Source organism: Bombina bombina, chromosome 2 (assembly GCF_027579735.1).
Source record: "Bombina bombina isolate aBomBom1 chromosome 2, aBomBom1.pri, whole genome shotgun sequence".
Lineage (NCBI taxonomy): Eukaryota > Metazoa > Chordata > Amphibia > Anura > Bombinatoridae > Bombina > Bombina bombina.
Genome location: NC_069500.1, coordinates 61,031,323 through 61,047,974, shown reverse-complemented (window position 1 = coordinate 61,047,974; position 16,652 = coordinate 61,031,323). Strand labels below are relative to the sequence as shown.

The following is a 16,652-nucleotide window of genomic DNA, read 5'->3' as shown; positions in this document are numbered from 1 at the left end:
GCGGAAGCGATGCTACTATCCGTCACACTTGAAGGGCCGTGTTCCTGTTCCACGGCGTAGATTCCGGTAAGATTGTTTCAGTTTCTTTCTTCGTGAATGTACTGTACTAATGTATTCCAGAGTGGCTACCACCTTGCGGGACTAACTTAACATAAGTGTCTCAGTTAGTCTCCTTTAGTATCTTGGAATCAAGGGTTAATATCTCCTGAGGGGGTTATTGAGCAGGGTTTTTTTAATCGTTTGTTATGTGATTCAATCTGCTTATGTGTAGTGTTAAACGGGCTCATGGCTGGAACATAAAGGCCTTTGGAAGTGACGCAACCTTATGGTTGGGCACGCTTTTTTGGACTATACGGTTTACCTTCTGGCTGGGCATGATTACGTTCCGTCCTCCATTTCCACATTCCTGACTGCATGGCGACAGAGAAATTCTAGTTCGCAGGGGTCTGGTTTATAGGAGGTGGTGAGTGCCCCAGCCATTGTGGGTGTCAGGTGCCGTTTTGTTTTGTCTTAAAATAGTCCATATTGGCATATTCTCTATCCAGTTATGGAGGATTCTGATGCTGAGACTATTCTAATTTCAGACTCAGTTACGGAGGATTCTGATACTGAGACTGTTCTAATTTAAGATTCTTCATCCGGGGGAGAATCCGGATTGGCCTTGTTGACACATGTCAATCTGTTATGTTCGGTGGGCCGTATTAGAGCGCCTGGTTCCTTGGACTCAGGGAAACAAGGGTCAGCTGAGCCAACCGCCTCTGGGGGTCCTGTCCTCCAAGAGGCGAGTTCCCTACCGCTCCATACTTCTACACATGCGGGTAAACCAGATTATGATTATTCCTCCATGCAGGGAGGCTTGTTCCCCCCGGAGGTTGCAGCACGTTTTCGCTTCCACATATTCTTGGATTATTCGTCTGCAGAGTCCAGACGTTTATGCACGATTGTGCTCGTGCTCTATTGTCCCCGGTCTACCGCCTTGGGGAGGGCCTGTACAGTTCCCTGCGGGTGTAACTGTCCCTGAGTGTTGTGCCTTTTGTTACAGAGTGGCGCACCTTCACGTCTTACTCAGACATGTTTTCAGTTATTAAATGATCCTATCCTTCTCGGATACAGGAATTTTCAGTCTGCTTCGAATGGTGCACCTCATTAGACATGTGGGGATGACGTAATCTCCTGACTGTTCTTTTTTGAGATCCTTCCCAGTGTTTTGGAAGAATAGGGCTCCGTATGGCTGGTCCTGCGGTAGGCCTGTTTTCTTATTGGGCGTTAACCTACGGGTTGCCTTATATTTTATTTTTATCCTATTAGGATGTCTTTAAATTTGTTTATTATTTTCCTTCGGGAATCTTAAACTCTCTGTGTTTTTGGGGACATGTTAGTCCTATGTTTGTCTGTTTTCCCTTCTTCCCCTCTGAGCGAGGATTTATGCAGCTTGATGGTTAGGACCCAGGTGCAGGCTGGTCCTGTTGGGTTCAGTTCTGTCTTATGGCTGTTCAGACACGTGGCGCCGTTCTGATTGGCTGGTCCGGTCGAGGTGCCGAGTGCTCATGTTATCATTTGTTTTACATTCAACTAAGCATTCTAGAGGACCTGTGGGTCTACAAGGCGGGAAGGATTGTCTCAGTCCTTATAGCCTTTAATTTGGATGACTGGGTCAGTGGAGTTTCTACTGCATCATTCTCTCTGGTGTCTGGTATTGTTGGACCCTAGAGTTCCTCCCCCACGTGGTGGAGAGTTGGAGGGCTTAGCGCCTTCTTACCGCCAAGTGAGCGGTTTGGCCTTTTTCTTTTGAGGCTCGGGGATTGTCCTTTGGACTTGGTTCTCAGCAGCTAGTAGTTTGAAGGTTAGTTCGACTGCCTTGCAGCGATTAGGTTGCAGATTGTAACCAGCTGCAGCTATTGCACATCGACTGTGTTCTGTCTAGCTGTTTTTCTGAGACTTTTTGGTCTTCCTTTGTGACCTCCATGTTGGGTCTCCTTTTAGGGGCCTGGGAGATGTTTGTTCCCTGTTAGGAACACTGGGCGTGGTCTCCTTGAGTTTGCTTGAGGTTCCTCCTGGAACTGGGGTTGATTTGCACCACTTTCTCCCTGTGATCATCCGCTTGTATGGTGGTGATGTGGAGACCATCCTTTGCTTGAGTGTTTTTGACCTCGAGGTATCCCCTTGCCTTATTGTCCCGAGGCTGTTGGTGAGTCTAGAAGCTCTAGCGTCATTGTACGACTTTTTCCGCCTTGGCTCCTTTGGAGAGTGGGACTTCGGCAAGGGGTGGTCTCTTCCTTAGGTCGGGACTTGCGAGTTTTTCTAATTATCCGGGTTGATCTGGATATTGCATTAGTATCCCTTGTAGTCTGGGTTGTTATTCAGACGGGGTGTTAAGTTTGTGGGTATTGTTTGTGTTAACAATTGGGGGTTCTCCCTGGAGATTCTGGTTGCTGAGTTTCATTCAGCATTTTCCCTTGTAGATCCCGTTGTGGGTTGTTACCGGACCTCTAGGCTCCAGGGTTGGTTCGGGGTACCCCAGTTCCTGGAAACTTGGGCTATGTCCTTTTACTCGGATTACTTGACCTGGTCTTGGTTGGCCAGGTTTTCTGAGTGTCATGGCTCGTTGGGCTTGTGTTGCACCTTAGGCGGTTTCCCTTGGTCAGCTTGCTGTAGTATCCATTGAATTCACTGCTCTGCAGGTGAATGGACTTGCAGCGTCACTGCTGCTACTATTGTACGTTGGTTGCGTGTTAGCAGGCTAGTTTTTTAGGGGAATCCCTTTCAACAGGGCTTTTGAGTTGGGGATTGATATCTCCTTTAACCTGTGACTTCGTGGCTTGTGGAAGGTGCTGCCTTTTAGCCTTTTCCCCTTCTTGGGTGAGATCTTAGTCTCCTTTTTATGGAGATGCGGTCCTTTTCTTAAGGCTTCTCCTGGTTCAGGAGATGGGACCTGGGAGTTTCCCTAGCTGAGAGGGATATTCTCTCTGGGTTGTTACGTGCCATTTGGAGTCTTGCTGGCTTCGTGTCAAGACTAAGTTGGACATTTTTGCTTGATCCTTTGGATCTACGGTTCTGTTGTCTGTTCTAAGGAGTCGGGTTGCACCCGTGCTCTGTTGGATTGGCTGTGGCCATTCTCCGCTCGTTTTTGAGCTGGTTTTGGGGTTCTATTGTTCCCCTGTTTCAGACCTGCGTTGCTGGGGCTGGCCCAGCTGGGAGTGGGTTCTGAGAGTCGTCATCTCTAGGATCTAGGTGGGCATAGTAGCTAGCTAGCCTTCTAAGCTTACAAGCAGAGGGTCTAGGATTGCTCCACCTCGGGTTCTGGGTGTCACTTCTCTATCTTGGGGGAACTCGTGGAGGTTATGATTCCCCCTTTTTTGGAAGACCTGTGGGATAGGTCTGACGGCTTGGATTGCCTAGAGTGTGCCCTCTGTCTGGAAGTTGTCTTTTGCAATCTGCTTTTTTGCTGGCCGCTTTTGCTCTCAGCAAGTATTCTCTGTGTCATCCTATGGATGGTGGCATGTTCTTGAATCAGGGTTTTTCGTCTGGGTCTGTTACACTTTTTTTTTTGTAGCGGAATACTTCAGTGTTCCAAGTTTGGACTATGTGAGGACTCCGTCTTCTGTTGTCTTTTGGTGCTTTTGCACAATGTTTGAGAGAAATTTTTCTCTGTTTCTATGCCCGGTCCTATACCTCCGGTTTTTCCTGGTCTAGGCATAGTCTACCCTTGTCTGCCGGGACTCATTTGGGCCCTTGTGAGCTGGGCTCGCTTTGGGGGGGTTTCCTTTATGGATTGTGACCTTTCGTTTTTTTCCTTCGGTTCTCCTGATCCTATCCCTTTTGGAGTTTTGGCTGGTGTTCCCTTCTTTAGTAAGGGGTGAGTGGTGAGGGACCGGCTGTTGGGCGACGGTGTCTCCTGGAGGCCTGTTGGCTCAGTTGAGTCCGATTTTGCGATCTCTAGCTAGGCTCTGGACTACCTGCGGGTCAGTGTCTTTCCTTTTAAAGTAAACTCGGCTTCGGATGAAGCTGGGTTTTTTGTGGGCATTGGTTTCAGGCTTGGGGCCCTCAGAATGGGCCGTCTAATGTACCCTCCCGTCTTGGCATTCAGTGTCCTCTATAGATTGGGTATTGTTTTCCCAAAAGTAATGAATGCAGTTGTGGACTCTTTCCATTTAAGAAGAAAACATAAATTATGCTTACCTGATAATTTTCTTTTCTTCTGATAGTAAAAGTCCACAGCTCTCCACCCATAATTTTTTATGTGGGGCATCCTTATTTTATTCTTGTGGCACCTTTCACCCTATTTCTTCTACTGTTCCTTGTTCCTCGGCAGAATGACTGGGGGATGATTGGAGTGGGAGGAGTATTTAAGCCTTTGGTTGGAGTATCTTTGTCTCCTCCTGGTGGCCAGGTTCTTAATTCCCAAAAGTAATGAATGCAGCTGTGGACTCTTTCCATCAGAAGAAAAGAAAATTATCAGGTAAGCATAATTTATGTTTTTCCATTACAATCAAATGTTGAATGGTTGCCAAACACGTTACTTTCCTGTTATTGAATGTACCATTCAAATATTTAGTGTAACATTCCAAATTTTAGCATTTAAACATATAGATTCTCATAGGCTTCAATTAAGTTGGAATGCTAACATACAGAAAAGGGAAAATTCTTCCTACTGTTTTAATGTCAAAAAAATATCTATTTCTCACATCGATAGGCATGAAACAAAATCATCCGAAAATTGCACAAAAGAGATTTCAGGTGGAGCACTAAATATCGCTTTTGTGCAAGCGATATTTGCACTCAACTAAGTAATACCAGCGCACGCTAATGTGCGCTGGGATTACAAGTTGAGAGCAATGCCAACACGAGCTTGCGTTGGTATTTCTCGGAAGCATTGCACTCACGAGAGCGTGTTTCCATAGGTTCCAATGGGAGCCTCGTTCTGATGCTGTTATACATGGCACCAAACCAAATCGCAATGAAGGGGGTAAGTAGCGTAAAAAAAAATCTTTCCGCATCTTTCCGCCTCTAGTTCTTCTTCCAAAAGTGATTTCCAAAATTCTAATGGAACGTTCGTTTGTACTGCTGGTGGCTCCAGCATGGCCTCACAGGTTTTGGTATGCGGATCTCATTCGGATGGCCAGTTGCCAACCTTGGACTCTTCCGTTAAGACCAGACCTATCTCAAGGCCCTTTTTTCCATCAGGATCTCAAATCATTAAATTTGAAGGTATGAAAATTGAACGCTTGATTCTTAGTCATAGAGGTTTCTCTGACTCAGTAATTAATACTATGTTACAGGCTCGTAAATCTGTGTCTAGGAGGATTTATTATCGAGTCTGGAAGACTTACATTTCTTGGTGTTCTTCTCATAAATTCTCCTGGCATTCTTTTAGAATTCCTAGAATTTTACAGTTTCTTCAGGATGGTTTGGATAAAGGTTTGTCTGCAAGTTCCTTGAAAGGACAAATCTCTGCTCTTTCTGTTCTTTTTCACAGAAAGATTGCTAATCTTCTTGATATTCATTGTTTTGTACAGGCTTTGGTTCGTATCAAACCTGTCATTAAATCAATCTCTCCTCCTTGGAGTCTTAATTTGGTTCTGAGGGCTTTACAAGCCCCTCCGTTTGAACCTATGCATTCTCTGGACATTAAATTACTTTCTTTGAAAGTTCTGTTCCTTTTGGCCATCTCTTCTGCTAAAAGAGTTTCTGAGTTATCTGCTCTTTCTTGTGAATCTCCTTTTCTGATTTTTCATCAGGATAAGGCAGTGTTGCGGACTTCATTTAAATTTTTACCTAAGGTTGTGAATTCTAACAACATTAGTAGAGAAATTGTTGTTCCTTCTTTGTGTCCTAATCCTACGAATTCTAAGGAGAGATCTTTACATTCTTTGGATGTAGTAAGAGCTTTGAAATATTATGTTGAAGCTACTAAAGATTTTAGAAAGACTTCTAGTCTATTTGTTATCTTTTCTGGGTCCAGAAAAGGTCAGAAGGCCTCCGCCTTTTCTTTGGCGTCTTGGTTAAAGTCTTTGATTCATCATGCTTATGTGGAGTCGGGTAAATCCCCGCCTCAAAGAATTACGGCTCATTCTACTAGGTCAGTTTCTACTTCCTGGGCGTTTAGGAATGAAGCTTCGGTTGATCAGATTTGCAAAGCAGCAACTTGGTCTTCTTTGCCTACTTTTACTAAATTCTACCATTTTGATGTGTTTTCTTCTTCTGAAGCAGTCTTTGGTAGAAAAGTACTTCAGGCAGCTGTTTCAGTTTGATTCTTCTGCTTATAATTTCAGTTTTTATTTAAACTTTTGTTTTGGGTTGTGGATTATTATTTTTCAGCGAAATTGGCTGTCTTTATTTTATCCCTCCCTCTCTAGTGACTCTTGCGTGGAAGTTCCACATCTTGGGTATTTATTATCCCATACGTCACTAGCTCATGGACTCTTGCTAATTACATGAAAGAAAACATAATTTATTTAAGAACTTAACTGATAAATTAATTTCTTTCATATTAGCAAGAGTCCATGAGGCCCACCCCTTTTTTGTGGTGGTTATGATTTTTTTGTATAAAGCACAATTATTCCAATTCCTTATTTTGATGCTTTCGCTCCTTTCTTATCACCCCACTTCTTGGCTATTCGTTAAACTGATTTGTGGGTGTGGTGAGGGGTGTATTTATAGGCATTTTGAGGTTTGGGAAACTTTGCCCCTCCTGGTAGGAATGTATATCCCATACGTCACTAGCTCATGGACTCTTGCTAATATGAAAGAAATGAATTTATCACGTAAGTTCTTACATAAATTATGTTTTACTGGGAACACGGTTCCCATAGACCGCAATGTAAAGGCACTATCAAGTGCTGTTTTTTTTTTCTAACACCCCACACCCGCCAACTTTAGCCCCCAAAAACTGCCTGGTGCAGCAGCTATTTTCTTAAAAAATAAAAATGCTACAATTTTTATTTTTTAATATAATACACACCACTGCATTTTGGGAGCATTTAGGGCACTTTTATACAAATAATTTTATAAGCGCTACTTGTAATGGCTGATTATTTATTGCGCGCCCGCAAACGGGCACATTTGACCGTTTGCGGACGTGCGATAAATTAGCGCTCCACTTGTAATCTAGCCCTACGTTTATGGCAGAGCACTGATACAGGAGCGAACGGTAGAGCTGAATGTCCCATCATAGACGTTTCTGTCTTCGGGGGGGTTGTATATTTCTGAGTCCTGCATATTTACCATAACGTCACATGATCTCTCATTGCAGCTCACACATACGGAATCTCTGTATACACTGGAGATATCTATGGGGCTGGAACTGATGCTAACGTTTTCCTCACCATCTACGGAGACCTGGGAGATACAGGAGAGAGGAAGCTGAGCAAGTCAGAGACCAATTCCAACAAGTTTGAAAGAGGAAAGGTACAGAGCTCTGCAGCATTTCTTGGACATTCTCTACAAGTTTGATACTGAGCTATATTTATTTGTCACGCTGCATTATATCATTTACATCATGATGTTCATATATTGCTGAACTGAAACAGTGAAATAGATACCAAATACATTATTTCAAGTTAAAGCCACAATTAAACTTCATGATTCAGATAGAGGATGCATTTTAAAACAGCTTTCCAATTGATTACTATTACCAAATTGACTTTGTTTTCTTGAAGAATAAACCAGGTAGGTTAAGGAGCAGCAGTACACCCCTGATTGGTAGCTACGCATATATGCATCTTGTCATTGGCTCACCAGATGTTCAGCTAGCTCCCAGTGGTGCATTGCTGCTCTTGAGCCTATTCTTTAAAAAAGGATACCAAGAGAATGAAGCTAATTTGGTAACAGTAGTAAAATGGAAATTTGTTGAAGTATAGGAGTGAGTAGAGCAAGGGCCGGTTTAACCATAGGACCAAGTGGGTCCAACAGACTTAGGCAGCACTTAACAAGGGGCAGCACTTCAGTGAGTCTGTCACTGTCAGACCCAGACCAGTCCTGTTCTCTGTCTCCTTGAGGGAAGTTGCAGGTTCCAAGCAGCATAATCTCATCATCCATAAAGATGCAGAACTGGTCATGCAGAACTGGTCATGGGTGACCTTCAAGGTGGGACCAGTGCATCTCTTTCCTAACTTCCCTCCCTTTTATTGTGCAATTGTTCCTAAGCATTGGTTTCATGCAGGTAGGCAGGCTTAGTAAGGTCAGTGGCCAGACTAATAGGTTGATATGCTAATCAGTAATGTTACTACGTGGGGGGGGGGGGGGGATTGCATTCTCTGACCCAGGCAGCACAATATCTGGAGTAGAGCTATTCCCCAAGGTCTCTCTGCTTCTTTGCTTACAGTGACAAACCTAAACCTAGGATCGTTAGAAGAACTTAAGTGCACAACTTGCCCATCACTAAAACAATTGTAGTAACAGATATTAAACTTTTTGTGAGCTGATTGAAAAAATGCCATTAAGATAAAGGGCCAGATTAAGAGTGGCATGCTGTTTAGCGTGAGCGATATCGGGTTTATTGCAGCTGTTTGCCCACTTCGGAAAGGAGCACTCGTATTACTAGTTAAAAATAAATGCGAACTGCTGAGCGCAATCGTGATTTATGCTAAAATAATTACCGCAACCTCAGAGCTCTGGTTAGGCTAGACAAAAAAGTGTCACAAAAAATACATTGAAAAGTACAGTTACACTCAAAATAACACTATGGGGACGATTTATCAAGCTCCGTATGGAGCTTGATGCCCCTGTTTCCGCTGCTTCGTAACTTGTCCGCCTGCTCTGAGGCTGCGGACAGAAATCAACCAGATCGAATACGATCGGGTTAATTGACACCCCCTGCTAGCAGCCGATTGGCCGCAAATCTGCAGGGGGCAGCATTGCACAAGCAGTTTACAAGAACTGCTGGTGCAATGATAAATACCGACAGCGTATGCTACATCGTATCATGTCTGCTCGCACTATGGTAAATCTACCCCTAAATGATAAAAAAAAATATATAGCACAAAATAAGTTATAAGGGCTCAAAGATGTGAGGTCTCAGGTGTTAGAAAAAAAAGGACTGCACAGAGCTTTAACATAGAGGTACATACATATACATGTCTAAATATGTATATGTATGTATAGATAGATAGATAGATAGATAGATAGATAGATAGATAGATAGATAGATAGATAGACAGACAGACAGACAGACAGACAGACAGACAGACAGACAGACAGACAGACAGACAGACAGACAGACAGACAGACAGACAGACAGACAGATAGATAGATAGATAGATAGATACATATATATGTTTATATGTGTGTAAATATGTATTTATGTATGTATATATAGATAGATAGATAGATAGATAGATAGATAGATAGATAGATAGATAGACAGACAGACAGACAGATAGATAGATAGATAGATAGATAGATAGATAGATAGATAGATAGATAGATAGATAGATAGATAGATACATATATATGTTTATATGTGTGTAAATATGTATTTATGTATGTATATATAGATAGACAGACAGACAGACAGACAGACAGACAGACAGACAGACAGATAGATAGATAGATAGATAGATAGATAGATAGATAGATTATATGTGTGTAAATATGTATTTATGTATGTATAGATAGATAGATAGATAGATAGATAGATAGATAGATAGATAGATAGATAGATAGATAGATAGATAGATAGATAGATAGACAGACAGACAGACAGACAGACAGACAGACAGATAGATAGATACATATATATGTTTATATGTGTGTAAATATGTATTTATGTATGTATATATAGATAGATAGATAGATAGATAGATAGATAGATAGACAGACAGACAGACAGACAGACAGACAGACAGACAGACAGATAGATAGATAGATAGATAGATAGATACATATATATGTTTATATGTGTGTAAATATGTATTTATGTATGTATATATATATAGATAGATAGATAGATAGATAGATAGATAGATAGATAGATAGATAGATAGATAGATAGACAGACAGACAGACAGACAGACAGACAGATAGATAGATACATATATATGTTTATATGTGTGTAAATATGTATTTATGTATGTATATATAGATAGATAGATAGATAGATAGACAGACAGACAGACAGACAGACAGACAGACAGACAGACAGACAGACAGACAGACAGACAGACAGACAGATAGATAGATAGATAGATAGATAGATAGATAGATAGATAGATAGATAGATAGATAGATAGATAGTTTATATGTGTGTAAATATGTATTTATGTATGTATATATAGATAGATAGATAGATAGATAGATAGATAGATAGATAGATAGATAGATAGATAGATAGATAGATAGATAGATAGATAGACAGACAGACAGACAGACAGATAGATAGATACATATATATGTTTATATGTGTGTAAATATGTATTTATGTATGTATATATAGATAGATAGATAGATAGATAGATAGATAGATAGACAGACAGACAGACAGACAGACAGACAGACAGACAGACAGACAGACAGACAGACAGACAGACAGACAGACAGACAGATAGATAGATAGATAGATAGATAGATAGATAGATACATATATATGTTTATATGTGTGTAAATATGTATTTACAGACATTAATACATATATATATATATATATATATATATATATATATATATATATATATATATATATATATAAAATACTAATAAGCGCACTCTCAGGGTGGTGAAGTAGTCAAATATTCATCCAAAAAATTACACTTTCTCTCAGAGGAAGGGGTGTAAAACCTGAAACGTCACTGAATAAACCTTTTGCTGTGCTTAAATCCAGCGAGTGTGTTTTTTTTATGAATATATATATTTATGTATACGTGCATTGGAGAACTTTGCAATCAAGTAGATGAAAACAAAGTGTTATACTGTGTATTTACTGTAATTATTTCACATTCCAACGATCTGCACATAGCAGAATATATTCTATGTATTTGTAAATAGATATTCCTATATATATACCTGTAAAAATCTTTATTTTTTTCAGATAGTGTAACTGTATTTATGTTGTGCACATTTTTTTAACTCTAACTCTTTACGCTAGGTATTCAGTCACGCTAACCTGACGTTTGTTAAATTTGATTTACTTTCAACTTGTAATACGCTTGCAAGTTAACAATAGCACGCCAGGTGTTATCTAGCCCAATATGTTTTATTCTGTCTAATAAGCTAATATGAATACATATAACACTATTTTTAACCCCATTTGTTAAATACTTTCTAATGTAACTGTTCATACTACAAATCAAAAATAGTATAGAGCAACTTCCTGCATTTAGCATCATATTCGAAATAAGCATTTTACAGGAAAAATATATATATTTATAATGAGCTATAAATCGGCAAATATATTGAAGTTGCAAAATAAGACCTGATACATGGTGGTAGATTTATCAATGCGCTGTAGCGGATCATGTCCGCCGCACATCAATAAATGCCGACAGCAAACGCTTGTGCAATGCCGGCCCCTGCAGATTTGCGGCCAATCGGCCACTAGCAGGGGGTGTCAATCAACCCAATCATATCCGATCGAGCTGATTGCTGTCCTCCACCTCACAGGTGGCGGACGAGTTAAGGAGCAGCGATCTTATGACCGCTGCTTCTTAACTTACATTTTGGGCGAGCCAGAAAGTACAGGGGGTAGATTGCAGCATCCGCTACTTGGTAAATCTACCCCATAGACTGGACTAGAGACTGCTAGTTTCCCATACATCATATTGTCAGATAGTTTAGAGACTTTGTATCACATATCAGGAATATTTAATGAACAGCATTTGTAACACATCAGCAACACTTTCAGAGGTAAAGGTTTTATTGCACAAATAAATTGTGTCCATGGAATACCTTTCATTACAGAGTCCTTGGTACCAAGAAACCCAGAAAACTATCTCAAAAAGCATATTATAAAAACTGTGAAACACATTGCTACTTGCAATCTATAGAAGGCTAAAATGTAAACTGTGTCCCTTATTGAAATGCAGAGCTTAAATGATGTAATCTAAATAGGCTGATCATATTGCCGCTTTAAAAAGGGACACATGAAAAATACATACTGTATGTCAGGGCTGTTTTCAGGGCTGTTTAAAGAAATGTTTTGTATAAGAACCCTGACATATGTATTTTTCATATGTGTCCCTTTTTAAAGTGGCAATATGGTCACCCTAAATGATCTACACTGTGGTCATCCATTGCCCATAGTTAGTTACAATCTGAATTTACTTTTTAATGCAGCTCAGAGAAAAGCAAGATTTAAAGACCTGTAACAAGTATATATATACAGGAGTATCCATTGTTTTCTACACAACATTATTTCCCAGCAGCAAAGCCTTCTCTTTAAAGACCTGTTGCAATTTGAATTACAAGTTTGAATTCCTTAAGGGCCGACCAAGGATGACAAAATAAGCGCTATTAAATTGAGTCAGAATAGCTAATATTTATCAGTTACTCACTATCCGCTAATAGCCGTGGTTTATGCACTAATTATTGAGCTTCCCAGGCGGGGAGAGAAAAAACATTATACATAATGCCATTATTATTAATATAATACAGGGTTTTTTTACTCTGTAGGCTAATTTGTTTGAAGGTACGTGTGTCTGATTGTGGCCAAAAATGATCAGATCCACAGTTATCATAGTTATTTCATATTGAAGCATTCAGTGTCAATACTGTACTTAAAGGGACAGTCTGGGCAAAAATAAATTTTCATGATTTAGATAGGGCATATCATTTTAAACAACTTTCTAATTTACTTTTATCATCAATTTTGCTTTGTTCAATTGGTATTCTTAGTTGAAAGCTAAACCTAGGTATGCTTATATGCTAATTTCTTAGCCCTTGAAGGCCGCCTCTTATCTTAATGCATTTGACCATTTTTCACAACTAGAGGACGTTAGTTCATGTGTGCCATATAGATAACATTGTGCTCATGCCCGTGGAGTTACCTATTTGATTGGCTAAAATACAAGTCTGTCAAAAGAGCTTAAATATGGGTGCAGTCCACAGAGGCTTAGATACCAGGTAATCACAGTGGTTAAAGTGTATAAATATAACAGTGTTGGTCATGCAAAACTGGGGAATGGGTAATACAGGGATTATCAATCTTTTCAAACAATAACAATTCTGTCCCTATAATAAAAAATATTTACCTTAAAATACATTATGGTGATGTGATTGTTTATTAATTTGTGTTTTGTAAAATTCATTTGACTAATTGCCAAATAAAGTGTTCTGTAGTTTAATAAACAAGTCAGGTGTGTTATGTCGTTGCACTTTATTTGTATGCTTCCATCTTGTTATCATTGTCCGTTTGTAATTTTGCCATCATCGTTTTACACGATAGGTGGATAAGTTTACAATAGAAGCTGTAGATCTGGGCACCATCTACAAGATCAAGATTCGCCATGATAACACTATGTTAAATGCAGATTGGTACTTGGAGAGAGTGGAAATTCTTAATGAAAACACGGAGGAGACCTACTTATTCCTGTGTGAGCGATGGCTCTCCACCAAGAAAGAAGACAAAAGGATTGAAAGAATTTTCTATGAAAAGGTATGACTCTGATTACACCATTGTTTTAAAACTATTTACCAAAGGTAAGAACTTACAAAAACCATGGTATGGAGACGGAGGGTTTCCCTTAAAGGGACACTCAAGTGAAAATAAACGTTTATGATTCAGAAAGAGCAGTAGTTTTAAGACGCTTTCCAATTTACTTCCATTATCAAATTTTGCACAGTCTTTTTAGATTCACACATTCTGGGGAACAAGATCGTACTGAGCATGTGCACAATCTCACAGGGTATATGTATACTAGTCTGTTATTGGCTTATGTTTGTCACATGATACAGGGGTCCGGTAAATGGGAGAAAAATTAAATTAGCCAGACAAAAATCTACTGCTTATTTGAAATTCAGACTAGATTTATAAAATGTTGGACGGACATGATCTGCTGTAGCGGATCATGTCCGCCCCACATTACTAAATGCCGACAGCATACGCTGTCTGCATTTAACATTGCACAAGCATTTCTTAGACCGCTGCTTTTTAACTTTTGTTTCCGGCGAGCCTAAAGGCTTGCGCGAAAAACAGCTACATTTGCAGATTAATAAATCAGCCCATAGGTGTTTAATCATTGTCTTTTTATCATGCACTTGTTAATTATTTAATTCTATTGCACTGAGTGGTCCTTTAATGTAATACGTTTTATATATGTGGAAATCATGGTTAGAAGGACAAGCAGCCACCATGGAAGTTGAAATGACATATATTTTTTATTAACCTTATAATAGTGCAAAAAGAAAATGCTCTAATTTTTTACAGAACTTTATTATTGCACTATTGCTTGTATGTAACTAAAGGGTTAATTCCAATCCTTCCTAAGCAGGAATGTGCCTCGTGACTGTGAGTTCAATAATGTAGACACAAACACTGTCAAACTCACTGTAGTGACCTTGTTTGGACTTTGTTTGCAAGAAGACTCGTCCCCTATAAAACCCAGTTATGAAGGTGCAACCTCTTTTGACAGTGATGGCTAACCTTGCAACCCCTAATATTTCAGAACTACATTTCCCATGATGCTCAACTAGACTACAGAGAGCCTAAGCATCATGGAAAATGTAGTTCCAAAACATCTTGGGTGCCATGTTGCTAGGAAACCGGTTCATGCATTACAGTTTCAGTATAAAAAGACATGATAACTACTTTCCATAGAAACTCATAGTCGCCATCTACTTATAAGATCACGATAAACTAAAACGGTGCTTTACCAAGCATTAAAAATAAATATTGTTAAAAACAATACTTAAAGGGGCATGCCACCCACATTTTTTTCTTTTATGATTTAGAAAGAGAATGCAATTTTAAACATCTTTCTAATTTACTTATATTATCTAATTTGTTTTATTATCTTGATATTCTTTGATGAAAAGCATATCTAGATATGCTCACTAGCTGCTGATTGGTAGCTGCACATAGAAGCATTGTGTGATTGGCTCACCATGTGCATTGCTTTTTCTTCATCTAAGGATATTTAAAAAATGAAGCAAAATAAATAATGGAAGTAAATTGTAATGTTGTTTAAATTTCTATTCTCTATCTGAATCATGAAAGAAAGATTTTGGGTTTAGTGGCCCTTTAAGAATGTTTTAAAGTGACCATATAGCAATTTGTCTATCATGACAACACACAATTAACATTCAGATAGTTTAGCAGCGGTGCAGATGGAAACAGAATTGTGCGATCCAGTTTTTGTTACTGACAAACATGACCGTGCAAGTGTGACTTTAAATCAAAGATTAAATAAAAATATTAAAACATGATATTTGTGATCTTTAAATCCTAATGTAATTATTAAAGTATACCCATTATGCCAAGATACAAATGGCATTTATATGGTTAATCGTTAATAAGGATGGAATCAGATTGCAATAGGTTAATGTCACAGATATAAATGAGTCTTTTCCTTCCTCAGTGAGTAACTGAATAGACCTTTAGTTTAACCTACATATGGGCTCTTGTATCTGTCACTTTCGGGTGACTTCCTAGTTTCCATTTGAGGAGCATTTTTTTGTTGAAAACGTGTTCACGGCTGTAGGTTTTTAGCAAGCGAACCTGAAGACCAATTGAGGCAGAAAGCAAAAATACATTACTGGAGCAGATCGCCTATAGATTATTAATGACCCCAATGTTATATGCTAACAATATCACAATAATACAATGTTGTAATGTTATATGCTAACAATATCACAATAATACAGTGCTGTAATGTTATATGCTAACAATATCACAACAATACAGTGCTGTAATGTTATATGCTAACAATATCACAATAATACAGTGTTGTAATGTTATATGCTAACAATATCACAATAATACAATGTTGTAATGTTATATGCTAACAATATCACAATAATACAGTGCTGTAATGTTATATGCTAACAATATCACAATAATACAGTGTTGTAATGTTATATGCTAACAATATCACAATAATACAATGTTGTAATGTTATATGCTAACAATATCACAATAATACAGTGTTGTAATGTTATATGCTAACAATATCACAATAATACAATGTTGTAATGTTATATGCTAACAATATCACAATAATACAGTGTTGTAATGTTATATGCTAACAATATCACAATAATACAGTGTTGTAATGTTATATGCTAACAATATCACAATAATACAGTGTTGTAATGTTATATGCTAACAATATCACAATAATACAGTGCTGTAATGTTATATGCTAACAATATCACAATAATACAGTGTTGTAATGTTATATGCTAACAATATCACAATAATACAATGTTGTAATGTTATATGCTAACAATATCACAACAATACAGTGCTGTAATGTTATATGCTAACAATATCACAATAATACAATGTTGTAATGTTATATGCTAACAATATCACAATAATACAATGTTGTAATGTTATATGCTAACAATATCACAATAATACAGTGCTGTAATGTTATATGCTAACAATATCACAATAATACAATGTTGTAATGTTATATGCTAACAATATCACAATAATACAGTGTTGTAATGTTATATGCTAACAATATCACAATAATACAATGTTGTAATGTTATATGCTA

At 38.5% G+C, this 16,652-nt stretch overlaps 1 protein-coding gene across 1 annotated transcript in view; it reads left to right on the top strand.

The window, feature by feature from the left end:
* The window catches only part of LOXHD1 (lipoxygenase homology PLAT domains 1), a 666,378-nt gene that overhangs the window by 523,111 nt on the left and 126,615 nt on the right, over window positions 1-16,652 (top strand). Inside the window, exons 35-36 of the mRNA XM_053701077.1 lie at window positions 7,253-7,407; window positions 13,376-13,585. Of these exons, the coding sequence (XP_053557052.1) occupies window positions 7,253-7,407; window positions 13,376-13,585 (365 nt within the window). The remainder of the gene's footprint in view (window positions 1-7,252; window positions 7,408-13,375; window positions 13,586-16,652) is intronic.